This window comes from Lethenteron reissneri, chromosome 54 (genome assembly GCF_015708825.2).
Source record: "Lethenteron reissneri isolate LAM-NWPU_2019-01 chromosome 54, ASM1570882v1, whole genome shotgun sequence".
Lineage (NCBI taxonomy): Eukaryota > Metazoa > Chordata > Hyperoartia > Petromyzontiformes > Petromyzontidae > Lethenteron > Lethenteron reissneri.
In genome coordinates this window covers 1,477,282-1,504,187 of record NC_083832.1, presented here as the reverse complement: position 1 = coordinate 1,504,187, position 26,906 = coordinate 1,477,282, and the positions used below count along the sequence as shown (strand labels likewise).

General features: G+C 58.2%; 1 protein-coding gene across 2 annotated transcripts in view; it reads right to left on the bottom strand.

Moving 5' to 3' along the window:
- Positions 1-346: 346 nt before the first annotated feature.
- LOC133356411 (voltage-dependent calcium channel subunit alpha-2/delta-2-like) overlaps positions 347-26,906 on the bottom strand; it is a 155,717-nt gene continuing 129,157 nt past the window's right edge. For both annotated transcript variants that reach the window (XM_061573923.1, XM_061573924.1), the window contains 10 exons: positions 25,740-25,843; positions 23,432-23,494; positions 23,101-23,172; positions 20,742-20,894; positions 17,818-17,870; positions 12,267-12,322; positions 11,245-11,371; positions 7,381-7,490; positions 7,022-7,104; positions 347-2,132 (listed from right to left, as the gene is read on the bottom strand). In XM_061573923.1, the coding sequence (XP_061429907.1) occupies positions 1,986-2,132; positions 7,022-7,104; positions 7,381-7,490; positions 11,245-11,371; positions 12,267-12,322; positions 17,818-17,870; positions 20,742-20,894; positions 23,101-23,172; positions 23,432-23,494; positions 25,740-25,843 (968 nt within the window). In that variant the 3' untranslated portion in view covers positions 347-1,985. The remainder of the gene's footprint in view (positions 2,133-7,021; positions 7,105-7,380; positions 7,491-11,244; positions 11,372-12,266; positions 12,323-17,817; positions 17,871-20,741; positions 20,895-23,100; positions 23,173-23,431; positions 23,495-25,739; positions 25,844-26,906) is intronic.

Sequence of the window (26,906 nt, the reverse complement as noted above, 5' to 3'; positions counted from 1 at the left end):
TTCCCATGATCAAAGGCCTCTCCCGGTCGCTCACAAAAGACGGTGCAGGTGGGCGGGCCGCCATGCACCCGGGCCGTCCTCACGTTGGGGGGGGGGGACGTGGAGGGGGGGGTTGTTAAAACCTCCCCCCCCCCGCCACTGCTCCGAGTGAGATCTTTCTCATGCTCGTTAAATGAAGCAGTTTCATCGCGGACAGGGCGGCGGGGTGAGTGAACCTGCCCCCCCCCCCCCGCTACCGTCTAAGGATGGACAGCGGCAGAGGAGGATGGAGCGTCCCTTCACTCTCAGTGCCCTCCCCTCCCACCGCAATCACCCCCCCCCCCCCCCCCGCGGCATTCTACTAACACGAAGCCCATCGCGGGTTCGTCCCAATGGACATCAACACGACACCGATCGTCGGGTTCTAAAGTGGACGGGGGTCGTATCCCCCCCCCCCCACCCCATATAGGAGCCACCCCTAACCCTGGACAACCGCTTGCAATGGAGCCTCCTCCTCCGTTGCTACGAGAGGGCGCTCCAAGCGGGGGGACGCGGCTCGCCCGCCAAGTCGTCCGCAAGTCTCAGGAGCGGTCTCCCGTTGCGGCCGACTCCGCCGCACGCTCCATGGCAAAACAAAAAAACACCGCCCAATCACCCTGTGGATAATTTGTTTCTGTTTGCGCGCGTGATTCGTCACCACGTGCTCACAAACACAAAGATGCCCCCTATATAGGCTGACAAGACTGCAAGACTGTTGGGACAAGTGCTGTTAGCGGGCACCTATGAAGGCCGGCACGGCACACGAGTGGTGTGGGCTAGGCAGCACCACGTCCGGCTGCCTTTGTATCTCTAGTGGCGATAGTTACACATCCCAACAGGTTCTCATTTGAGGCTGATTTGACCCAGGGGAGGCCCAGGACCGGCTCTGATAATCGTCACCGCTGTTGGCCGTGAGCGGAAATCGAACTCGGATCGCTGGGTTCGTAGCTCAATGCGCTAACCGCAATACACGCACATGCACGCTCACTCCCACGCGCACACGCACGCACAATGAACACCGCGCCACCGTGCAGCGCACCGACGCGCGCTCGTAGATCCACCTCGCAAGCCGACTCAGCGAGTGACTGACCAATCGACTGACCAATCGACCGACCGACAAAGCGAAAAGAACAAACCGAACAATTTTCACGACGGCAGAGTTCCCGCGAAGGTCGAGAAATCCCCTCCGGGCGAGAGAAAACGGGCAGAAAAAAATAAAGGTTGCTGTCAGCTGATGGTTCTCAATGGCCTCCGATTCGCGAGGTCGGAGGAGCGACCGTGGGGACGGTGGCGGCGGTAGCGGCGGTGGTGGTAGCGGTGGTAGTGGAGGTGGTAGCGGTGGCAGTGGAGGTGGTAGCGGTGGAAGGTGGTGGTGGCTTCCTTAAGAAGGCGGCATCAGCAGCAGGATGAAGGGTCAGAGGTCAGATGGGGTGCGTTGCCCCGACCTCCCCGCGCTCGATCGCAAAGTTCCCAGGTGACGAAAAACACGGCGGCTGGGTCCTGGTGGGGTCGGGGTGTTCTGGAGGACCCTGACCACCACAAATCCCCGACCGACAGTTCGCCACGAGGAGTTCGATCCCCTCTCCCTCTGGCCGCGAGCGACAGCGCCTCGCGAAATCTGCGCCTGCCACTGACTCGTGCCTCCAACGCCGGCGGGGCTTGGGGCGGGGGTGGCGGAGGCGTTGTCGGTGGTGGTGGTGGAGACACGGATCCCACCACCCCCCCGCATTCTCAGTGATGCGTTCCCAGAAGGGGGGCTTGGTGGTGACCCCACCACCCCCAAATGGAGCTTCCACAGCAGCGCTGCGTCCCATGAGACCACGCCAGTAAACTTCTCCTCCGAACAATACAAATAACGACGACGACGATGATGATAACACTGTGAGCATACAATGGCATGAAAAGCCTGTCCGTGGCTCGGCTGTGGTGGCTCCCCGAATGGCTCCGCGGCGGTGGAGAGGCGACCCTCAGGAGGGGTGAGGCTCGGAAGGAGCCGGCGACGCCAGCGGCAGGAGGAGCAGCGGCAGGAGCCACAGGCCCAGCACCTGCAGGCCCACGACGACCGGCACGGACGGCCCCAGCGAAGAGGCCTTGCCGCACTGCGACGAGTCCTCCTGTCGGACGGGGAAAGGAATCGAGAGCCGGGGTGGAGGAGGTGGAGGCGGTCGAGGAGGTGGAGGTGGGGGGAGTAGATGGGGGGGAGCAGAATGTGGAGGAGGGGGGTTAGGGGGTTGAGGAGGTAAAGGAGGGGGAGGTAGAGGAGGGGGAGGTGGAGGAGGAAGGAGGAGGTTGAGGAAGTGGAGGAGGTGGAGGGGGGGAGGAGGTTGAGGAAGTGGAGGAGGTGGAGGAGGGGGAGGAGGTTGAAGAGGGGGAGGAGGGGAGGTGGAGGAGGTTGAAGAGGGGGAGGAGGGGGAAGAGCCAGAGGCCAGGTGGCTCAGAGGTCAAAGGACGGTGCTGATGAGACTCTGGGTTCCAGCTGCACAGCCACAATGAGTACACCAGACTCACAGAGACCCACAGACTCACACAGAGACTCACATAGAGACCTGTAGACTCACATAGACACCCACAGACTCACAGAGACCCACAGACTCACACAGAGACTCAGAGACTCACATAGAGACCCGTAGACTCACATAAACACCCACAGACTCATAGAGACCCATAGTCTCACATAGACATCCAAAGACTCACATGGAGACCCGTATACCCACGTACACACCCATAGACGCACACAGGGATCCATAGACTCGTGGAAACACCCACAGACTCTACATCAAGGCCGTAATTATAGTATATATTGGGTGGGACATATGGTGGTGACCCCCCAATATTTAAATATGCTCAAAATGCCCCCCCCCCCCAATATATTGCTATGAAAAAAATATATGCTATGCTATGTAAATAAAAAGAACAATTTTCTAAACCTTGGCCATAATATCTGAACTTGTCTTCATATAAATCAATGCATATATTTATGTTTATATGATTGTGAATTTTTTTAATATTTTAGGCAGGAAATTAGTTTTCAAATGTAGATATTTAATCTGGTTTGGGACCCCGCAGACACCTGGGAAGATTTGGTCCCCCCCAATGTTGACTCCATGGCTATGGCCTTGCTAGACATAGAGACCCACAGACTCACATGGAGACCCACAGACTCACGTAGAGCTGTCATGAAACCGGCTTCTCAAGTGTCGCGAGTTGACGGTCTGGGCCCGGTGATCGGTGACTGCACGACTCAATAACCAAGCGCCACCGGACGAGGCAGAGGCCGAGCTCGGCTTTGCCGTGGATCACGCCGAGGGGCGAGGTTCACGCGAAGAGATAAATAAATAAATAAAGAGTGCCTCGCTCGCTGCCTCCACTCTGGGGAATTTACAACTACAGCACCATCCCCCTCCTCCCCTTCCTACCCGCTCCCCTTCCTCCCTCACCTCCACCTCTTCCTCCACCATCTCCTCCTCCCTCACTTCCCCCTCCACCTCTTACTCCCCCACCCCTCCTCCTCTTCCTCCACATCCATGTCCCCAACCACCTCCTCTTTCCCCTCCTCCTTCTTTCCCCACCCCTCCACCTCCACTTCACCATCCCTCATCGTCCTCCTCCTCCCTCACGCCTCCTCCTCCACTTCCCCCACCTCCTCCCCTCGTAATCCTCCCCCCCCCCTCCTCCTCCCCCCCCCCCCTTCCTCCTCCCCCCCTCCTCCGACCCCTCCGTCCCCTCCTTCACACCCTCCTCCCCCTCCTGCACCTCCAGGCAACAGCGGGCAGCCCACGCCACCAATCGCTGCCGGGGATTTAACACGCACGAGCTCCGGACTGAAGTCCCCCTCCCCCCCCGCCTGCTCCCCCTCCTCCTCCTCTTTTAACCGCCCGCCGCCGTCGGCAAAGCCCGGGGGGCAGCGTCGTCGCGATCCCCGCCAAGGATGGGGGGGGGGGGGCTCTGAAGCAGCGGCACGAGCAGCGGGCGTGGGGCCGGCAGCTCCGGGGGGAGGGGGCGGCCACGCGTTTGTGGGGAGCGCTGCGGCGGTGCGGACGTGAATTGCGTCTTGGAAATGTAAATGAGTTTCATTATTATTTGTATTGACATCAGGGTGTTTGCAACGAAGTGGCGGTGACGGCACCCGCGGCGCTCGTGCCAGGCTAGGTGCACCTTGAGCCCGACGCGTCAAGTGACGAAGGCTCTCAGCATGCGGGAGGGCACGGGACAGAACCCGGCATGTGTCCGCAGGTTGATCGAATGACATGGCTGGCAGATGCACCAGCAGCGCTCCCCACTGTGCCAACTCGCTGCGTTTTATCTGCCCCGCGCTCTGCTCGCTGCTGTGAGCGTCGCTCCTCCATTGGTACGAGCCGTTGCCAATCCACTCCACGTCCCCCTGTATCGCTTCAGTCCCCCATCTTCTAGCGGTCTAGCCCGTGCCGCGCCCATCTAGCCCCCTCCATCCTGCCAAAGAGAAGCAGCCGGGCATGCGGTGGCCGGGCATGCGGTGGCCGGGCATGCGGTGGCCGGGCATGCGGTGGCCGGGCATGCGGTGACTGGGTCATGCGGTGGCTGGGCATGCGGTAGCTGGGCGGGCATGCGGTGGTTGGGGCACGCGGTGGCTGGGCACGCGGTGGCTGGGCATGCGGTGGCTGGGCATGCGGTGGCTGGGCATGCGGTGGCTGGGCATGCGGTGGCTGGGCATGTGGTGGCTGGGCAAGCGGTGGCTGGGCATGCGGTGGCTGGGCATGCGGTGGTTGGGCATGCGGTGGCTGGGCATGCGGTGGTTGGGGCACGCGGTGGCTGGGCATGCGGTGGTTGGGGCACGCGGTGGCTGGGCACGCGGTGGCTGGGGCACACGGTGGCTGGGCACGCGGTGGCTGGGCATGCGGTGGCTGGGGCACACGGTGGCTGGGCATGCGGTGGCTGGGCATGCGGTGGCTGGGCATGCGGTGGCTGGGGCACACGGTGGCTGGGGCACACGGTGGCTGGGCATGCGGTGGCTGGGCATGCGGTGGCTGGGCACGCGGTGGCTGGGCACGCGGTGGCTGGGCATGCGGTGGCTGGGCACACGGTGGCTGGGCATGCGGTGGCTGGGCACGCGGTGGCTGGGCACGCGGTGGCTGGGCACGCGGTGGCTGGGCATGCGGTGGCTGGGCACGCGGTGGCTGGGCACGCGGTGACTGGGCATGCGGTGGTTGGGCATGCGGCGCTACGTGACCGAGCCAACGCGGCAGCCTGGGCTGTCGGAGGAGATTACCTACGATGGTGGCGGGACCGTGTCCAGATCTGGTGCTGGACACGACCACACCAAAGACAACGATTCCCCATATAACCTGAACAGACTGTTGGGGCAAGTGGTGTTAGCGAGTACGAAGGCCGGCACGGCACACAAGGGGGTGGGTGACCAACACCACGCCCGGCCGCCTTTGTCTCTCCAGTGGTGATGTTAACACACCACACCAGGTACTCGTTTGATGCTGAGTCGACCTAGGGAAAGCCCATGACCGGTTCAGAAAATCGTCACTGGCGTTGGCCGTAAGCGGGAATCGAACTCGGGTCGCCGGGTTCGTAGCACGGTGTCGTGCTAACCGCTGCGCCACCGCTCCACGACATCCGACAGCCACGCCCAAGGTGTCCCCTGGCTCCTTGGAGGAGGATACAATGGAATCATTTTTATTTTTATGAGTGAATAAATATGATTGTTTTTGCTTTGTCTCTCTCTTCGTATCACACTGTGAATGCCGGGGCGATAAGGACCGGTCGCCTCTTCCGGTGGATCATGAGACATTTACGTTGGGCCCGAGGGCGACGATCATCCAGTCCCTGGCGTGACCCCGCCCACGCACGCGACCCCTTCTACGCACGTGACCCCTTCTACGCACGTGACCCCGCCTACGCACGTGACCCCGCCCACGCACGTGACCCCGCCCACGCACGTGACCCCGCCCTCGCACGTGACCCCGCCCACGCACGCGACGCCTTCTACGCACGCGACCCCTTCTACGCACGTGACCCCGCCCACGCACGTGACCCCGCCCACGCACGCGACCCCTTCTACGCACGTGACCCCTTCTACGCACGTGACCCCGCCCACGCAGGTGACCCCGCCTTCGCACGTGACCCCGTTTGCCCCGTGTTATTACATGGAACCCGGGGGGGGGTAGGGGGTTAGCGGATCACATAGAGATTCGCCGAAACTCCACCGAGATCCACCGAGGGGCCGCTGCCTGCGGGATGTGCCCCGCAGAGCGGCGGGCGCGGCGCAGCAAGCGGGCTGCACGCGGCGCTTCTGCGTCTGGGTATTTGAGATTTGTGTGCACGTGGGAGGCAAAGAGGAGACGCCTACGTTGTGTCATTCAGTTCGTGATTGAGTAGGATTTTTGGGTCAGGCCACGTGACCATGTGGCCAAATTGTTCATTCACAGTGCCCGTCACAGCATGTGCTATGAAGAAGAAAATGCGCCATTTGCCCACATCGTGGCCTGTCGTCAATGCTTCCTTTTAAGGCCACAGAAGACAAATATCCCCGTATAGCCTTCACAGACTGTTGGGACAAGTGGTATTAAGTGAGCACCTATGAAGGCCGGCATGGCACACGAGGGGGTGGGGTGACCAGCACCACACTCGGCCTGAGTGTCGATTTTTACACATCGCCCCAGGTACTCATTTGAGGCTGGGCCGACCCAGGCGAGTTCTAGGACCGGTTCAGATAACCGCCACCGGTGTTGGCCATGAGCGGCAATCGAACCCGGGTCGCCGGGTCCGCAGCGCGTTAACCACTGCGCCACTGCTCCTCTCCCACACACACGCGCGGCATTATGAGTGAGAAACGCATCGAGCGGTTTTCAAATTTGCCCTCAACTCCACACGGGGTCACACACGCGGATCCCCCGGCGTCGGCGACGAGCCCAGCATTAACCAGGGCGGCCGCTCGGCTCAAACCGCCGTTGAGCTCTGTGACGACAGGCGGCAAACGCGCCACCCCTGCACAAAGTGGTGAAGTATGTTCCGTTACCGTGGTGTTGTAGTCGAAGCAGCTCTCTGGGCCGCGACGCACGCGCGGGGTCCTCACCATCGCGCACGAGTCGTGCCCCTCCGCTGGGACCACGCGTCAAGGAGCGAGCGGTCGTAGCAGAGGGGGGGTGGGGGGTGAGGGTGGGGGGCATTGTGCCCCCACTAACAGCAGCAGTAGATCCACGCCCCCACCTCACCCCATCGTCCTACTGATGCTCGGCGGTGTCCCTAACCCTCCTGATAACCGGGTTAACACTCGGCGCGGTGGTAACCGGGTTAACACTCGCCGCTACACTCTGGCTGCGGTTGGGGGAAGGGTGGGGGGGGGCAGGGGGGTGGGGGGTGTCACTGGAAGGATACACTCGCGGTCCGCCTGCGTCAGGACGGTGATGTGGCAGTGGGAGCACAGAATGTTCTCCGCTACGACGAACACCAGGTTGGAGCCGGGAAGCTTCTCGGCGTGGAAGAGCCTGCGGGGGACACACGCAAGCACACATGGACACACGCAGGTACACATGGACACACATGGACACACGCGGACACATGGACACACGCAGGTACACATGGACACACGCGGACACATGGACACACGCAGGTACACATGGACACACGCAGGTACACATGGACACACGCGGACACACGCGGACACACGCGGACACACGCGGACACACACGGACACACATGGACACACGCAGGTACACATGGACACACATGGACACACGCGGACACACGCGGGCACACGCGGACACACGCGGACACACATGGACACATCCAGGTACACATGGACACACGCGGACACACGCGGACACACGCGGGCACACGCGGACACACATGGACACACGCAAGCACACATGGACACACGCGGGCACATGCGGACACACGCGGACACATATGGACACACGCGGACACACATGGACACACATGGACACACGCGGACACAGATGGACACACGCGGACACAGATGGACACACGCGGACACACATGGACACACGCGGACACACGCGGGCACACGCAGGCACACATAGACACACGCGGACACACATGGACACACGCGGACACACATGGACACACGCGGACACACATGGACACACGCGGACACACATGGACACACGCAGGCACACATGGACACACGCGGACACACATGGACACACGCAGGCACACATGGACACACATGGACACATGCGGACACACGCGGACACACATGGACACACGCAGGCACACATGGACACACGCGGGCACACATGGACACACGCAAGCACACATGGACACACGCGGACACACATGGACACACGCGGACACACATGGACACACGCGGACACACGTGAACACACGCGGACACACACGGGCACACGCAGGCACACGCGGACACACGAGGACACACGCAAGCACACATGGACACACGCGGACACACGCGGGCACACCCAGGCACACATGGACACACGCAGGTACACATGGATACACGCAGGCACACATGGACACACGCAGGCACACATGGACACACACGGACACACGCAGGTACACATGGACACACGCGGACACACGCAGGTACACATGGACACACGCGGACACACGCAGGTACACATGGACACACGCGGACACACATGGACACACGCAGGCACACATGGACACACGCGGGCACACGCAGGTACACATGGACACACACGGACACACGCAGGTACACATGGACACACGCGGGCACACGCAAGCACACATGGACACACGCGGACGGGCACACGCGGGCCACACATGGGCACAAGCGGGCACTCAATGGGGGGGGGGGAGGGGGTGGCGCATCGTCAGCTGAGTATCAACGCTGAAGATGATGCCATTCCGTGGTGGGCGAACGAGTGTGAGATTGCGCGGTTTGCATGGTGCTGAGTTTATGCCCACTCAGCATGAGTCTACACAGAGACCCCTAGTCTCACACAAAGACCCTTAGACTCCCACAAAGATCCAGGAACATCTACAGACCCAGAGGCGCATATAAGACTGACAACCTCACATAGAGACTCATAAACATATATAGATCTCTCGCCATCCATGGAGATCCTGAGACATCTGTAGACCGATAGACTAAAGTAGAGACCCATAGACGCATATAGAGCCCTATATAGAGCCCTATGAGGTACACAATATTGTTTCACGCACAAGAAGCAACGTCTCAGTGTGGCAGGAACTCTCTGGAAGCAGTTGCCTTGAGCCTTGTCGTCATCGAGAAGACGAGGGCACAGAGCACGCCGACCCTTTTGCTCACATCTGTGTGACCCACACTAGACCCACGCTAGACCCAGGCGAGACCTTTGTGAGATCTTAGTGAGACCTTAGTGAGAGCCACGTGCAGCCCATGTTAGAACCACAGGAGACCCATGTGAGAGCCACGTGCGGTCCGCCTGATTGAATTCATCGACAGCAGCCTCCTCCTCTGTCGTCTCCTCCATCGATCGACGGCGGCGGTGGCACCTGAGGAAGCGTCGATCGATGGGGGGGGCGGCGCGTCGTCCAGTCCCATCACCGCGGGGGCCGCGGTCGCCCCAGGGTTTTTATTTATTTAGTTATTATTTTATTTAGTTACTTAGTTATTATTTATCGACCGATCCTCCACCCCGGGCAGGTGAGCCTCTCGGCGTCCATGGCGCAGGACGTTGGGGGTTGTGAGAGGGGACGGCGATGGGGAAGGGGGTGGGGATCGATCCTCGTTAATGCGCGTGACCTACCGCTCTGACGGATGGGTTATTGGGCTCCTCTGACCTTCGACCCCAGCTGCAGAAGCTCGCAATGAAGGCGGCCTGCGTCCCGGCGTGTGCGCCCGTCTGTCGCGTCCGTTCCCCCCCATGCCTGTCCCCCGTGCGTGGCTCTACGTACGTCCGTCTGTCTCTTTGTTATCCGTGTGCCTGAATGTGTGTGTGTGTGTGTGTACCGCAGACCTGTCCATGCTTGCATCTGTCCATTCGTCACTCTGTCTATCTATCTGTCCACGTGTCTTCCTGTATGATTGGCCATCTGTCTTTCCATCTGCTAATCTGACAATGTCCGTCCACCCACCCATCTTCCTGTATAAGTGTCCACCTGTCTGTGCATTCGCCCATCTATTAATCCACCCGTCCATCCTACCCATCGATCTGTCCACCCATCTCTCTGTCTCTATCTATCTGCCCATCTATTTGTCCACCTGTCCCTACACCTGTCCATCTGTCCATCCATCCGTCAAACAATCCAGAGTCTGAGTAGTGTTCATCCCCACCCCCCCTCCTGTGGCCGTGGCAGCTCTAACAAGCTGGGCTGCCATCAGCGCTCCCGCAGGGACCACGGCCACGCTCTGGGGACCTCATTCCAATTCCTGAGACGGCGCGTGTGTAGGTGCGTGTGTGTGTGTGTAGGTGCGTGTGCGCTTGTGTGTGTGAATGTGTGTGCGGGTGTGTGTGGATGTGTGTGCTTGAGTGTGTGCTTGTCTTTGTGGAGCGGTAGTGTAGTGGTTAGCGCTACACTGCCTACAGCCCTACCCGAACCCGGCAACCCTGGTTCGATACCCGTTCATGGAAACCACCAGTGACGATTATCTGAACCGGTCGTGGGCTTCCCCTAGGTCAACTCAGACTCAAATGAGAACCTGGTGCGATGCGTAAACATCGCCACTAGGGAGATAAAGGCGGCCGAGCATGGTGTTGGCCACCCACCCCCTCGTGTGCCGTGCCGGTCTTCTTAGTTGCTCGCTAACAGCACTTGCCCCAACAGTCGATTAAGGCTATACGGGGGATCTTTGTATCCATGCACATGCGTGCCTATCTGTGGGTAATCTCAGTTAACCGATGGCACCTGGGTCTGTCCCGTAACCTCCTGCCAGTGAGTGAGAGTGAATTGTTGAGTGTGTAGATCGGTGAGTGAGTAGGCGAGTTAGTGAGTGGGTGAATGTATGGGTGAGTGGGTGAGTGGGTGAGTGAGTTGGTGAGTTGGTGAGTGGGTGAGTGGGTGAGTGAGTGGGTGAGTGCATGTGTGAGTGGGTGAGTGAGTTGGTGAGTGGGTGAATGCACGTGTAAGTGGGTGAGTGAGTTGGTGAGTAGGTGAATGCACATGTGAGTGGGTGAGTGAGTTGGTGATTGGGTGAATGCATGATGGTGATGATGGTGACGATGATGGTGACGATGGTTGATGATGATAACGATGGTGACAATGGCGATGGTGACGGTGACGATGGTGACGAACTGCAGTCCGTGTTGCTCGGAGTACCGGGAGCAGTTGCCGCAGTCGATGAGCTGGTGGAAGGAGGTTTCGTTGTTGGGGAAGTAGAACTGGGTCTGCAGGGTCACGCAGCTCACTTGGTCCGCGTAGTCCGTCCAGAACGCAGACGCCGGCTCTGCGCACACACGCCGGTGGGAGGAAGGGAGGGTGAGCGGGCGGGCGGGTGGGTGAGCGAGGAGGTGGACGCGGGAGGAGGTGGGCAAGCAAGCAGGTGGGCGAGCGAGCGAGCAGGTGGGCGAGCGAGCAAGCGGGAGAGTGAGCGGGCGAGCAAGCAAGCAGGCACCGACAGTTCAACCAGGACACCATGACCAGGTTGACAACATGGCGCAATGTGCTGATGCTTACACATTGCATCAGGACGTAATTTAAGGCTGAGTCGACCAAGAGGAAGCCCTGGTACGGTTCAGATACTCATCACTAATGTTGGCCGTGAGCAGGATTTTAATAGCAGAATCGAACTCGGCTTGCCGGGTTCGTAGCACGGCACGCTAACCACTACACCATCGCTCCCCACACACGCACACACAGACACACACACGCACACACACAGACACACACGCACACACACGCACACACGCACACAGACACACACACGCACACACGCACACAGACACACACGCGCGCACACACACACGCGCGCGTGCACACACACACACAGACAAAGATCCCCCGTATAGCCTTAACAGACTGTAGGGGCAAGTGCTGTTAGCGATAACCTATGAAGGCCGGAACGGTACACGAGGGGGTGGGTGGCCAGCACCACGCCTGACCGCCTTTGTCTCCCTAGTGGCGATGTTTACACACCGCACCAGGTACTCATTTGAGGCTGAGTCGACCTAGGGGAGGCCCAGGACCGGTTCAGATAATCGTCACTGGTGTTTGCCGTGAGTGGGAATCGAACCCGGGTCGCCAGGTTCGTAGTGCAGCGCGCTAACCGCTACACTACCGCTCCCCACGCACACACGCACACAGACACACACACAGACACACACACACAGACACACACGCACCGCTGTGCTCTGTGGTGCCCAGCAGCAGGGAGAAGACCAGCTGCTGCAGCAGGGACCTGCGGGTAGAGTGACACACAGACACACAGACACACGAATATGTACAAAGACAAATATCCCCCATATAGCCTCAGCAGACTGCTGGGGCAAGTGCTGTTAGCAAGCACCTATGAAGGCCGGCATGGCACACGAGGGCTTGGTGTGGCCAGCACCACACCAGGCCGCCTTTGTCTCCCTAGTGGCGCATCAGGTACTCATTTGAGGTTGATTCGACCGAGGTGAAGCCCATGACTGGTGCAGGATAATTGAACAGAAATCGAACTCGGGTCATTGGGTTCGTAGTGCAGTGCACTACACTGCCGCCCCCCCCCCCCCCCCACAATAACACATGCTCACACAAGCATATACGCTCATGCACACACACACGCGCACACATGTACACACACACACGTGCACACACGCACACACACGTACTCACACGCAGACATGCACGCACTCACAAACACACGTGCACACAACTGCCCAGTGCCACCATACACGATTGTTCACGGAGCCAGTCAACGTTCTTCCCACTCCTCGGCACATGGCCTCAACTTTTAACCGTGACCCCATCGTTTAACCCCTAACTTTGACCAAGACCTTGAATCGATGATATTTTATCAGGTAAGGCCCCACTAAGCTGTACCCAGCTCTTATTCAGAAGCGAGCGGCCATCACAAAGTGGTGATTTATCACGTGGACATTGGTAGCAGCCCAAGACTCTAAACGCGTGGTGATGTTGATTATACATGTGGTGGGAAAAACAAGAGGACCTGGAGAAAAATCCACGCGACCACGGGGAGAGAGACACGCAAACAGTGAGAGAGTTAGAGACTGTGTGTGTGATGTGTACGTGTGATGTGTACGTGTGGTGTGTGTGTGTGGTGTGTGTGTAGTGTCTGTGGTGTGTGCGTGTGGTGTGTGCGTGTGGTGTGTGCGTGTGGTGTGTGTGTGTAGTTTCTGTGGTGTGTGCGTGTGGTGTGTGCGGTGTGTGTGTGGTGTGTGTGTGTAGTCACTGTAGTGTGTGGTGTGTCACGTGTGCGGTGTGTGTGTGGTATGTGTAGTGTGTGTGTGTGTGTGGTGTATGGTGTGTGTGGTTTGTGTGTGGTGTGTGTGTGGTGTATGGTGTGTGTGTGGTGTGTGTAGTGTGTGTAGAGTGTGTGTAGTGTGTGTGTGTAGTGTGTGTGTAGTGTGTGTGTAGTGTGTGTGTAGTGTGTGTGTGTAGTGTGTGTGTAGTGTGTGTGTGTAGTGTGTGTTTGGTGTGTGTAGTGTGTGTGTAGTGTGTATGTGTAGGTAGTGTGTGTGTGTAGTGTGTGTGTGTAGTGTGTGTAGTGTGGATGTTGTGTAGTGTGTGTGTAGTGTGTGTGTGTAGGTAGTGTGTGTGTAGTGTAGTGTGTGTAGTGTGTGTGTGTAGTGTGTGTAGTGTGTGTGTGTAGTGTGTGTGGTGTGTGTGTGTAGTGTGTGTAGTGTGTGTGGTGTGTGTGTGTAGTGTGTGTAGTGTGTGTGTGTGGTGTGTGTGTGTAGTCACTGTAGTGTGTGGTGTGTCACGTGTGCGGTGTGTGTGTGGTATGTGTAGTGTGTGTGTGTGTGGTGTATGGTGTGTGTGGTTTGTGTGTGGTGTGTGTGTGGTGTATGGTGTGTGTGTGGTGTGTGTAGTGTGTGTAGAGTGTGTGTAGTGTGTGTGTGTAGTGTGTGTGTAGTGTGTGTGTAGTGTGTGTGTAGTGTGTGTGTGTAGTGTGTGTGTAGTGTGTGTAGTGTGTGTGTGTAGTGTGTGTTTGGTGTGTGTAGTGTGTGTGTAGTGTGTGTGTGTAGGTAGTGTGTGTGTGTAGTGTGTGTGTGTAGTGTGTGTTGTGTGGGTGTTGTGTAGTGTGTGTGTAGTGTGTGTGTGTAGGTAGTGTGTGTGTAGTGTAGTGTGTGTAGTGTGTGTGTGTAGTGTGTGTAGTGTGTGTGTGTAGTGTGTGTGGTGTGTGTGTGTAGTGTGTGTAGTGTGTGTGGTGTGTGTGTGTAGTGTGTGTAGTGTGTGTGTGTAGTGTGTGTGGTGTGTGTGTGTAGTGTGTGTAGTTTGTGTGGTGTGTGTGTGTAGTGTGTGTAGTGTGTGTAGTGTGTGTGTGTAGTGTGTGTGTGTGTAGTGTGTGTAGTGTGTGTGTGTGTGGTGTGTGCGTAGTGTGTGGTGTGTGTGTAGTGTAGTGTGTGTAGTGTGTGTGTGGGTTGTGTGTGTAGTGTATGTAGTTTGTGTGTAGTGTGTGTGTCGTGTGTAGTGTGTGTAGTTTGTGTGTCGTGTGTGTGTGTAGTGTGTGTGGTGTGTGTTGTGTGTGTGCGTGTGTAGTGTGTGTAGTGTGTGTAGTGTGTGTAGTGTGTGTGTGTGTAGTGTGTGGTGTGTGTGTGTGTAGTGTGTGTGGTGTGTGTGTGTAGTGTGTGTAGTGTGTGTAGTGTGTGTGTGTAGTGTGTGTAGTGTGTGTGTGTAGTGTGTGTAGTGTGTGTGTGTAGTGTGTGTGGTGTGTGTAGTGTGTGTAGTGTGTGTGTGTAGTGTGTGTGGTGTGTGTGTGTAGTGTGTGTAGTGTGTGTGGTGTGTGTAGTGTGTGTGTGTAGTGTGTGTGTGTAGTGTGTGTGGTGTGTGTGTGTAGTGTGTGTGGTGTGTGTGTGTAGTGTGTGTAGTGTGTGTGTGTAGTGTGTGTGTAGTGTGTGTGTGTAGTGTGTGTAGTGTGTGTGTGTAGTGTGTGTGTTGTGTGTGTAGTGTGTGTAGTGTGTGTAGTGTGTGTAGTGTGTGTGTGTAGTGTGTTTAATGTGTGTAGTGTGTGTGTGTGGTGTGTGCGTAGTGTGTGGTGTGTGTGTAGTGTAGTGTGTGTAGTGTGTGTGTGTAGTGTGTGTGTTGTGTGTGTAGTGTGTGTGTAGTGTGTGTGTAGTGTGTGTGTAGTGTGTGTGTGTAGTGTGTGTGTAGTGTGTGTGTGTGCGTAGTGTGTGTGTGTAGTGTGTGTGTGTTGTGTGTGTGTGTGCGTAGTGTGTGTGCGTAGTGTGTGTGTTGTGTGTGTAGTGTGTGTGTAGTGTGTGTGTAGTGTGTGTGTAGTGTGTGTGTGTAGTGTGTGTGTAGTGTGTGTGTTGTGTGTGTGTGTGCGTAATGTGTGTGTGTAGTGTGTGTGTTGTGTGTGTGTAGTGTGTGTGTGTAGTGTGTGTGTTTAGTGTGTGTGTGGGTTGTGTGTGTAGTGTGTGTAGTTTGTGTGTAGTGCGTGTGTCGTGTGTGTGTGTAGTGCGTGTGTGTAGTGTGTGTGTGGGTTGTGTGTGTAGTGTGTGTGTGTAGTGTGTGTGTGGTGTGTGTGTAATGTGTGTAGTGTGTGTGGTGTGTGTGTGTAGTGTGTGTAGTGTGTGTGTGTAGTGTGTGTGGTGTGTGTGTGTTGTGTGTGTAGTGTGTGGTGTGTGTGTGTAGTGTATGTAGTGTGTGTGGTGTGTGTGTAGTGTGTGTGTGTAGTGTGTGTAGTGTGTGTGTGTGTGGTGTGTGCGTAGTGTGTGGTGTGTGTGTAGTGTAGTGTGTGTAGTGTGTGTGTGGGTTGTGTGTGTAGTGTGTGTAGTTTGTGTGTAGTGTGTGTGTCGTGTGTAGTGTGTGTAGTTTGTGTGTGTGTGGTGTGTGCGTAGTGTGTGGTGTGTGTGTAGTGTAGTGTGTGTAGTGTGTGTGGTGTGTGTGTTGTGTGTGTGGTGTGTGTGTGTAGTGTGTGTAGTGTGTGTAGTGTGTGTGTGGGTTGTGTGTGTAGTGTGTGTAGTGTGTGTGTGTGTGTGTAGTGTGTGTGATGTGTGTGTGTAGTGTGTGTAGTGTGTAGTGTGTGTGTAGTGTGTGTGGTGTGTGTGTGTAGTGTGTGTAGTGTGTGTGTGTAGTGTGTGTAGTGTGTGTGTGTAGTGTGTGTAGTGTGTGTGTGTAGTGTGTGTGGTGTGTGTGTGTAGTGTGTGTAGTGTGTGTAGTGTGTGTGTAGTGTGTGTGTAGTGTGTGGTGTGTGTAGTGTGTGTGGTGTGTGTAGTGTGTGTGTGTAGTGTGTGTGGTGTGTGTGTGTGTGTAGTGTGTGTGGTGTGTGTGTGTAGTGTGTGTAGTGTGTGTAGTGTGTGTGTGTAGTGTGTGTGGTGTGTGTGTGTAGTGTGTGTAGTGTGTGTGTGTAGTGTGTGTGGTGTGTGTGTGTAGTGTGTGTAGTGTGTGTAGTGTGTGTGTGTAGTGTGTGTAGTGTGTGTGTGTAGTGTGTTTAATGTGTGTAGTGTGTGTGTGTGGTGTGTGCGTAGTGTGTGGTGTGTGTGTAGTGTAGTGTGTGTAGTGTGTGTGTGTGTAGTGTGTGTGTTGTGTGTGTAGTGTGTGTGTTGTGTGTGTAGTGTGTGTGTAGTGTGTGTAGTGTGTGTGTTGTGTGTGTAGTGTGTGTAGTGTGTGTGTGTAGTGTGTGTGTGTAATGTGTGTGGTGTGTGTGTGTAGTGTGTGTAGTGTGTGTGGTGTGTGTGTGTAGTGTGTGTAGTGTGTGTGGTGTGTGTGTGTAGTGTGTGTAGTGTGTGTAGTGTGTGTGTGTAGTGTGTGTGTGTGTGTAGTGTGTGTAGTGTGTGTAGTGTGTGTGTGTGGTGTGCGCGTAGTGTGTGGTGTGTGTGTAGTGTAGTGTGTGTAGTGTGTGTGTGGGTTGTGTGTGTAGTGTGTGTAGTTTGTGTGTAGTGTGTGTGTCGTGTGTAGTGTGTGTAGTTTGTGTGTCGTGTGTGTGTGTAGTGTGTGTGGTGTGTGTGTTGTGTGTGTGTGCGTGTGTAGTGTGTGTGGTGTGTGTAGTGTGTGTAGTGTGTGTGTGTAGTGTGTGTGGTGTGTGTGTGTAGCGTGTGTGGTGTGTGTGTGTAGTGTGTGTAGTGTGTGTAGTGTGTGTGTGTAGTGTGTGTAGTGTGTGTGTAGTGTGTGTAGTGTGTGTGTGTAGTGTGTGTGGTGTGTGTGTGTAGTGTGTGTAGTGTGTGTAGTGTGTGTGTGTAGTGTGTGTAGTGTGTGTGTGTAGTGTGTTTATTGTGTGTAGTGTGTGTGTGTGGTGTGTGCGTAGTGTGTGGTGTGTGTGTAGTGTAGTGTGTGTAGTGTGTGTGTGTAGTGTGTGTGTTGTGTGTGTAGTGTGTGTGTAGTGTGTGTGTAGTGTGTGTGTAGTGTGTGTGTGTAGTGTGTGTGTAGTGTGTGTGTTGTGTGTGTGTGTGCGTAGTGTGTGTGTGTAGTGTGTGTGTGTGTTGTGTGTGTGTGTGCGTAGTGTGTGTGCGTAGTGTGTGTGTGTAGTGTGTGTGTGGGTTGTGTGTGTAGTGTGTGTAGTTTGTGTGTAGTGTGTGTGTCGTGTGTGTGTGTAGTGCGTGTGTGTAGTGTGTTTGTGGGTTGTGTGTGTAGTGTGTGTGTGTAGTGTGTGTGTGTAGTGTGTGTGTGTTGTGTGTGTAGTGTGTGTGTGTATTGTGTGTGTGGGTTGTGTGTGTAGTGTGTGTAGTTTGTGTGTGTAGTGTGTGTGTGTAGTGTGTGTGTGTAGTGCGTGAGTTCACGGCGTCTTACCACAGAGCCGCCGTGGACCACCAGGCGAGGTTGAGGAGGTCCACGAGACTGGGCTGAGAAAAGGGACACACCAAGACAAAGATCCCCCGTGTAGCCTTCAACAAGGTGGAGGGGCAAGTGCTTTTCGCGTGCAGGGCCTATGAAGGCCGGAATGGGGCACGATGGGGCGGGTGGCCACCCCCACGCCCGGCCGCCTTTGTCTCCCCAGTGGCGATGTTTACACACCGCACCAGGTTGTCATTTGAGGCTGAGTCGACCTAGGGGAGGCCCAGGACCAGTTCAGATACTCGTCACTGGTGTTGGCCCCGAGCGGATATCGAACCCAGGGGGGCCCTTACCGTGTAGCGGTTGGGGGGACCGTGTGGGGGTCCCACGTGGGGGTCCCACGCGGGGGTTGGGGGGACCGTGTGGGGGTCCCACGCGGGGGTCCCACGCGGGGGTTGGGGGGACCGTGTGGGGGTCCCACGCGGGGGTCCCACGTGGGGGTTGGGGGGACCGTGTGGGGGTCCCACGCGGGGGTCCCACGTGGGGGTTGGGGGGACCGTGTGGGGGTCCCACGCGGGGGTCCCACGTGGGGGTTGGGGGGACCGTGTGGGGGTCCCACGCGGGGGTCCCACGCGGGGGTTGGGGGGACCGTGTGGGGGTCCCACGCGGGGGTCCCACGTGGGGGTTGGGGGGACCGTGTGGGGGTCCCACGCGGGGGTCCCACGCGGGGGTTTGGGGGACCATGTGGGGGTCCCACGCGGGGGTCCCACGTGGGGGTTGGGGGGACCGTGTGGGGGTCCCACGCGGGGGTCCCACGTGGGGGTTGGGGGGACCGTGTGGGGGTCCCACGCGGGGGTCCCACGTGGGGGTTGGGGGGACCGTGTGGGGGTCCCACGCGGGGGTCCCACGTGGGGGTTGGGGGGACCGTGTGGGGGTCCCACGCGGGGGTCCCACGTGGGGGTTGGGGGGACCGTGTGGGGGTCCCACGCGGGGGTCCCACACGGGGGTTGGGGGGACCGTGTGGGGGTCCCACGCGGGGGTTGGGGGGACCGTGTGGGGGTCCCACGCGGGGGTCCCACGCGGGGGTTGGGGGGACCGTGTGGGGGTCCCACGCGGGGGTCCCACGTGGGGGTTGGGGGGACCGTGTGGGGGTCCCACGTGGGGGTTGGGGGGACCGTGTGGGGGTCCCACGTGGGGGTTGGGGGGACCGTGTGGGGGTCCCACGTGGGGGTTGGGGGGACCGTGTGGGGGTCCCACGTGGGGGTTGGGGGGACCGTGTGGGGGTCCCACGCGGGGGTTGGGGGGACCGTGTGGGGGTCCCACGCGGGGGTCCCACACGGGGGTTGGGGGGACCATGTGGGGGTCCCACGTGGGGGTCCCACGCGGGGGTTGGGGGGACCGTGTGGGGGTCCCACGCGGGGGTCCCACGCGGGGGTTGGGGGGACCGTGTGGGGGTCCCACGTGGGGGTCCCACGCGGGGGTTGGGGGGACCGTGTGGGGGTCCCACGTGGGGGTCCCACGCGGGGGTTGGGGGGACCGTGTGGGGGTCCCACGCGGGGGTCCCACGCGGGGGTTGGGGGGACCATGTGGGGGTCCCACGTGGGGGTCCCACGCGGGGGTTGGGGGGACCGTGTGGGGGTCCCACGCGGGGGTCCCACACGGGGGTTGGGGGGACCATGTGGGGGTCCCACGTGGGGGTCCCACGCGGGGGTTGGGGGGACCGTGTGGGGGTCCCACGTGGGGGTCCCATGCGGGGGTTGGGGGGACCGTGTGGGGGTCCCACGTGGGGGTCCCACGTGGGGGTTGGGGGGACCGTGTGGGGGTCCCACGTGGGGGTCCCACGCGGGGGTTGGGGGGACCATGTGGGGGTCCCACGCGGGGGTCCCACGTGGGGGTTGGGGGGACCGTGTGGGGGTCCCACGCGGGGGTCCCACGTGGGGGTTGGGGGGACCGTGTGGGGGTCCCACACGGGGGTCCCACGTGGGGGTTGGGGGGACCATGTGGGGGTCCCACGCGGGGGTCCCACGTGGGGGTTGGGGGAACCGTGTGGGGGTCCCACGCGGGGGTCCCACGTGGGAGTTGGGGGGACCGTGTGGGGGTCCCACGTGGGGGTCCCACGTGGGGGTTGGGGGGACCGTGTGGGGGTCCCACGCGGGGGTCCCACGCGGGGGTTGGGGGGGCCGTGTAGTAGAGGATGACCGAAATTCGGTTTCGGTGCCAAAAGTTGGCAAATGGTCACTTTCGGCATACTTCCGGTTTCGGCCGAAAGTCAATTTTTTACTTTCGGTTTCGGCCGAAACTGATATTGACTTTCGGTCGTCAACCGAAGATCTATTTTTAGAATATAACGCTAGTGCCAAGTCAGTTGGCGCTAGGCAATCCTATGCGATAGGCTGCATACACACACGTCAGCAGCAGCAGCAGCTTGCGAGCGAGGTTACAGCCGCAACCATGGTCTGGGGCCGTCAATAGATGACGTCACGCACCTGGGGGGGCGGGGCAGCGACTGCGTAGCGATTCGCGCGCTGCGCTACGAACCCGGTGGCCCGAGTTCGATTCCCGCTCACGGCCGGTGACAATTATTTGAACCGGTCCTGGGCCTGCCCTAGGTCGACTCAGCCTCAAACGATTAAGTGGTGTGTCAACATCGCCACTGGGGAGACAAAGGCGGTCGGCCGTGGTGAATCCAAGTCCTGGGCGATGCCAGGTAGTAAAGCTAGTGTTTCATAAATCTTGTGATTGGTAACTTCGGTTATATACCTTTTTGTTTCGGTCTTGGTCGAAAGTGAAGTTAAACTTTCGGTTTCGGCTTCGGTTTCGGCCGAAAGTCAAATTTTAATTTTTGGTCTGGTTTCAGTTTCGGTCGGCCTCTACCATGTAGGGGTACCATGTGGGGGTGCGGGTACCGTGGGGGGCTACCGTGGGGGGGTTGGGGTTACCGTGTGGAGGTGCGTTGCCGTGGAGGCCGAGGTGTTGGCCCTCCGGGGCCCGCACACCGACTGGTAGTCGAAGGACTCGACCTTGGCGTAGAGCGAGGCGTTGAAGAGCGCCGACATGAGGGCACCATCGATCGTGCCGAAGAAGCTGCCCAACTGCTCCCGAGGGTCGGGGGTCGCGGTCGGAGTCAGTGTTGGGATTGTGGTCAGGGTTCAGGTAAGGTCGTGGATGGGATTCGGGTCAGGGTTGTAGTCAGGTTTGTAATCAAGTGTTGGGGTTAAGGGTTAAGATGAAGGTTGGGGTCAGGTCGTGGTTGGGATTGAGGTCAGGGTTCAAGTCAGGTCGTGGTTGGGATTCAAGTCAAAGTTGTGGTCAGTGTTGGAATCAGGGTTGGGGTTGAGGATTAGCATCAGGGTCGGGGTCAGTGTCGAATTTAGCAGACAGGGCCAGAATTGCGGGCAGGGTTGGGGGTCAGTGTTGGGGGTCACGGTTGAAACCAGCATTGGGGGTCAGGGCAAAAGTCAGGGTCGAGGTCGGGGTCGGGGCGGAGAAATTCAACGTGTGTGCGCATGAGCGACGCGCTCGCAACAAGCGGCTTGTGACGCCGCCCCCCCCCCCCCCCCCCCCACCGGCGTGCGTTCAGTCCCCCGAGCTTCATAGCTCATCGGTAACCTGCAGTACGTATACATACTTCTATTCTGATTAACGGCAACATGGCCACACGCATTCCGTTGTGCCGAGCTGGTGGTCTGGACAAGGTTGAGCGACATTGGCTTATCCATCTCTTCCTGCCCCCTTGTTTCTCGTGGCGAGCCGCCATCTCATCTGTCCCGCACACCCTCTCTTCCCGTCTCCCTCCGGATCTCCCTCCGGATCTCCCTAGTGGGTCTCAGAGTCTAGAGACCTGGTCTCCAGAGGGTCTCAGGGTCTAGAGACCTGGTCTCCAGAGGGTCTCATAGTCTAGAGACCTGGTCTCCAGAGGGTCTCAGGGTTTCAGAGTCCTAGTCTCCAGAGGGTCTCTAGAGACCAGGCCTCTGTGCAGCAGCCTGAGCAGTAGCCAGCCACTCACTCGGCAGAGTTCAGGTGAGCAGGCGAACGAGGTGAGAAGCCACCTCACCTGGCCACGCAGGTGAGTGGACAGGTGAGCGAGGTGAGTAGAATAGACCTCACCCGTCTGCACGAGCACGTATGGTTAATGCAGTACTTGACTCCTTACGAAAGGTATCCGTTTGGTGTTTTAACATCTTAACACCCGTTATATTGCCTGAAAGGGTAAAACCTATTGTTGTTTTTCTCACTTTGATACTGGCAAAAAAAGGTCCGATAGATACAATTTTCAAAAACGTTGCTTGGGATCGTTAACGTTGCACCTCCTCCTCCTCCGGTTTTGCTGTTGAAACCAAATCGATTGTTACATCCACCCACGACGCGACAGCTTCATTTGTGCTTGCTGGGTGGTGGAGGGCTGCAGCTAAAACATCAACGTTGCCCCTGCACGGCCATCGGAACCAACAAGCAGTTTATGATTCAGCCGATTCGGTTCATGTGGTCAAACAGAGCGAGCGACTGATTGAGCCAATCAACAGTTGAATGGCCTAGCGAGCAAGTGACTGAATGCGCGAGTGAAGGGGCGAATGGGCTAGTGAGTGTGTGAGTAAGTGAGCGAGTGGGTAGGTGAGCGAGCTCGTGAGTGGGTGAGTGAGTGAGTGAACAGGTGAGTGGTCGGGCTGGCCAGTGGTTGAGCGAGTAATTGAGCAAGCGAGTGGGTGGGTAATCGAATGAGCTTGTGAGCGGGTGAGGGAGTAAATGAGAGAGTGGGTGGGCGAGCGAGTGGGTGGGTGGGTGAGCGAGTGAGTGGGTGAGTGAGTGAGCAAATGAGCAGTCGGGTTAGTCAGTGGGTGAGCGAGTAAATGATTGAGCGAGTGGGTGAGCGAGCGAGCGAGTTAGCCAATGAGCAAGTGAATGAGCGAGCGAGTGGGTGGGTGAGTGAGCGAGCAAGTGAGCCGATGAGTGAGTGAATGAGTGAGCGAGCGAGTGGGTGAGTGAGCAAGTGAGCAATGAGTGAGTGAATGAGCGAGCGAGCGAGTGGGTGAGTGAGCAAGTGAGCGATGAGTGAGTGAATGAGTGAGCGAGCGAGTGGGTAAGTGAGCGAGCGAGTAGCCGGTGAGTGAGTGAAAAAGTGAGAGAGTGCGTAGGGGTGTGAGCAAATGAGCCGGTGAGCAAGTGAATGAGTGAGCAGGTGGGTGAGCGAGCGAGCGAGTGAGTGAGCTGGTGAGCGAGTGTATGAGTGACCGAGTGGGTGGGTGAGCGGGCAAGCGAGCGAGCGGGTGAGAGCCGGCATGCCAGAGGCTCGCCGCTCACCAGGTTCGTGTGCTCCTTGTTGTTGGACAGGACGAGGAAGCCCCCGTCGTCCAGGATGACGCAGAGCAGCTCCTGCGCAGACAAACAACGCACGCCAGACAGACAGACGGTTAGAAGGACAGACAGACCATTAAATGAATCGTCTGGTCGACCTTCCACTGACAGTCACATTTGTCCATCTGTGCGTATGTCTGAAAGTCAGTCCGTCTGTCTGACGTCGATCCAACGGTCTGTCCGACTGTCCGTCTGTCTGTCTGTCCGATGGCAGGAGAACAAAGTAAAACCCGGAGCCGGCCTCATGGAGCCGGCTCCACACGCGGGCGAGAGTCACCTCGCTGGAGCCCTCGCAGTCCATCTCACAGCTGCTCGATCCGTACGTCCTGAAGCCATCGCACTGGATACACAGACACACAGATACATAGACACACAGACACACACAGACACACACAGACACACACAGACACACAGACACACCGATACACAAACACACCGACACACAGACACACAGATACACAGACACACAGACACACACAGACACACAGACACATAAACACACAGACACACCGACACACAAACACACCGACACACAGACACACAGACACACCGACACACAGACACACAGACACACAGACACACGAAGTGTGCAGATGGACACACAGACAGAGACACACAAGGACACATGGACACAAGGACACAAGGACACACAGACACGCGGAAATAAATAAATACATATGCAAACTCACATCAGATATTGTTTGGTTCTTTCGGTAAAGTCACGTAGATCGGTTGAAAGAAAATAACAAAAAACTACGACGTTTCGATCACAACACAAGTGATCATCAGGAGAAAAAAAAAATCCACCGCACGTTTCGACGTAGAATAGCGGCCCCGGGCAGGCGGGCAAGCGAGCGGACAGGGGAAAGAGCGGGTGAGTAAGTGGGCGAGCAAGTGAGCGAGCGAGCAAGCGGACAGGAAGGCAGGTGAGCGGGTGAGCAGGCGGGGGAACAGACGGGGAGCGTGCAGGAGAACGGGCGAGCGGGCGAGCGGGCGGGGGAAAGAGCGGGTGAGTAAGTGGGCGAGCAAGTGAGCGAGCGAGCAAGCGGACAGGCAGGCGGGGGAACAGACGGGCGAGCGTGCGGGGGAACGGGCGAGCGGGCGCGGGCGGGCGTCAAATGTCTCCGAGGTCAAGCCTGCCGATGAGAACAGAGAGCGCCGTGGCCTTTCGGGATGGGCGCTCCGCAAAATAAAGGAGAGGCAGCGGCTGACATTTGGCGACGGAAATTTCCAGCGGCGGGCGCTTGGCTCAGTTTGTTTGTGCGACGTTCGCCCCCCCCCCCCCCGACGAGCCCTCCCCCCGCCCCCCACCGCCCACCACACGGGGCACCTTCCCACGCTAATCCAATGCAAAGCCCCGTTAATTAAAACTCCCGGTCTATAAAGTCCCCGTCTTCATTAGGGCTCAGCTCTGTACGCCGCCCAAGGGCAGCCCTCTCCCTGCCACCGCAGTGCCCCAACATCATCATCAGCAGCATCGTCAGCAGCATCATCAGCAGAAACATCGTCAGCAGCAGCATCATCATCAACAACAACATTATCAGCAGCAGCATCATTAGTAGCATCAGCAGCAGCATCGTCGACAGCAGCAGCATTATCATCATCAGCAGCAGTATCATCAGCAGCAGCAGAATCGTCGGCAGCAGTATCATCATCAACTACAACATTATACTGGTAGGAACCACCTGGTTCCACCAGCCCACAGGAGATTATTGTGTCCGTCCGTCTGTCGTGGAGGGAGGGGCTGGGTGGGGATGGTGGGATTGGGTGGGGGGGTGGGAGGGGTGGGGCTGGGTGGGGAGGGTGGGGAGAGGAAGGTGAGGAGGGTGGGGCTGGGCTTGGGGTGGGAGGGGTGGGGCTGGGTGGGGAGTGGCTGGTCACCCCGTGGTGTCCTTATAAAACTCAACGTGTAACCTACTCACGCCGCCTTGTGCCTGCCCTCACAGTCGGGCATATTTGCGGAATACACCACGCCGCCGTTGACCCTGGCCATTGACCGAGCAACCCAACGTTCCTACCAGCTCCCTCCGCAGGAATGTGTTCAGGAGCAGCATCATTAGCATCAGCAGCATCATAATTTGCAGCAGCAGCATCATCAGCAGCAGCAGCATCAGCATCATCGGCAGCAGCATCATTAGTCGCATCTTTAGCTGCTGCTGATGATGGTGGTTTGACTGTGACGCGACGAGCAGTGTTACTCTCGTACGGCGGAGCGAGTGGGGGGATGCTGCCCTTTACCGAGTCCACCAGAAAGGCTCTCGGAGGTAGCTCTGTGATATCCACTGCCACGCGTTCCGTTCTGTGTGGGCCAGAGTGCCACGCGAAGAAGGGGATCTCAGAGGGAGCTCTGTGATATCCACTTCCACGCGTTCCATTCTGTGAGTGCCACGCGAAGAAGGGGATCTCAGAGGGAGCTCTGCGGTATCCGCTTTGTCGTGCCGTGCGACGCCGCGACGCCGGCAGCAGCGCTCCCGGGGTGCGTTTGGGGGAATTGGCAGGAGGAGGCCCTCGCGGCCCCAACCGGCGGGGCCTGCGGGGGCCCACGGCAGCGAGGGGGGCCGGGAGGCCGAGGCTGCGCAGCTCACCGTGTCCTGGCCACCGCCGCCACCACCGCCCGCCGCCGTGCGGTTCGTCGCCAGGATCTTGAACTTTGACGTCCACGCCTCGACGTCCAACTTGACCCCGACGACTGCCGCCGAGATAAAGGGGGGCGGGATGGGACATGGGGGATACAACAACAACCGCCATTCGCCACTAAGTGGCGGTGACGTCACCACGACGCTTGTGCCAGGCCATGTGCACCTTGAGGCCACGTGAAGTGTCGAACGTCCGCTGGCAGGAGGTCACGGGGCAGACCCAGGTGCCACGGGTCGACTGACTGAGATGACCGAGATGACTGGCTGATGCACCACCTGTGCCCCCTACTGTATCAACTTGCTGTGCTTTAGCCACCCGGCGCTCCGCTCGTTGTTGTGAGCGTCGCTCCTCCGCCCTCCGTTGTTGTTGGAGGGCGACTGCCTCCAACTGCCCAGTAGCGTCCTTCACGAGCCTCCTCCACAGAGGCCGATCTTGACACCGCTGGTACCAGTCATCGGCAAGTCCACTCAGCTCCACGTCCTCCTGTACCACATCACTCCATCTCTTCTCTAACCCGTACTGCGCCCGTTTAGCCCCCTCGATCCGGCTGAACAAAAGCTGTTTAGGCATGCGGTGGCTGGGCATGCGGGCTACATGACCCAGCCAACGCAGCCTAGCCTGCCGGAGGAGCTCACTGATGGGACTTTGCCCAGATTTTTCAAGAATTTGTGAGCTCCTCACATAATCCAGCCTGGTTAAACCCAGGATGGATCATAGGCAGGCCAGCCTAAATGTTTCCAGCCGGCGAAGATGCTCCATTAGGGGGGTCCACGTGTCGCAAGCGTAGAGAAGGGAGGGAATGACTGTGGCCGAGAAGACCTGAAGCTTCGTGCAGAGCAACAGACCAGGTAGCTTCCACACAGCGTTACACAACCGATGAAAAGATATTGCCGCTCGACTGATACGGAGTGAGACCTCTGCTGTTAAACTGGAGCCGGTCATAAGCACACTGCCCAGGTATGGGAAACTCTCCACTCTCTCCACTATGGGGGATACAGGCAGAGCACCACACGCGAGCGAAGGCAAAGGTCCCCCGTGTAGCATTAACAGGCTGTTGGGGCAAGTGCTGTTGGCGGATGGCACCTACGAGGGACGGCACGGCGCACGACGGGGGC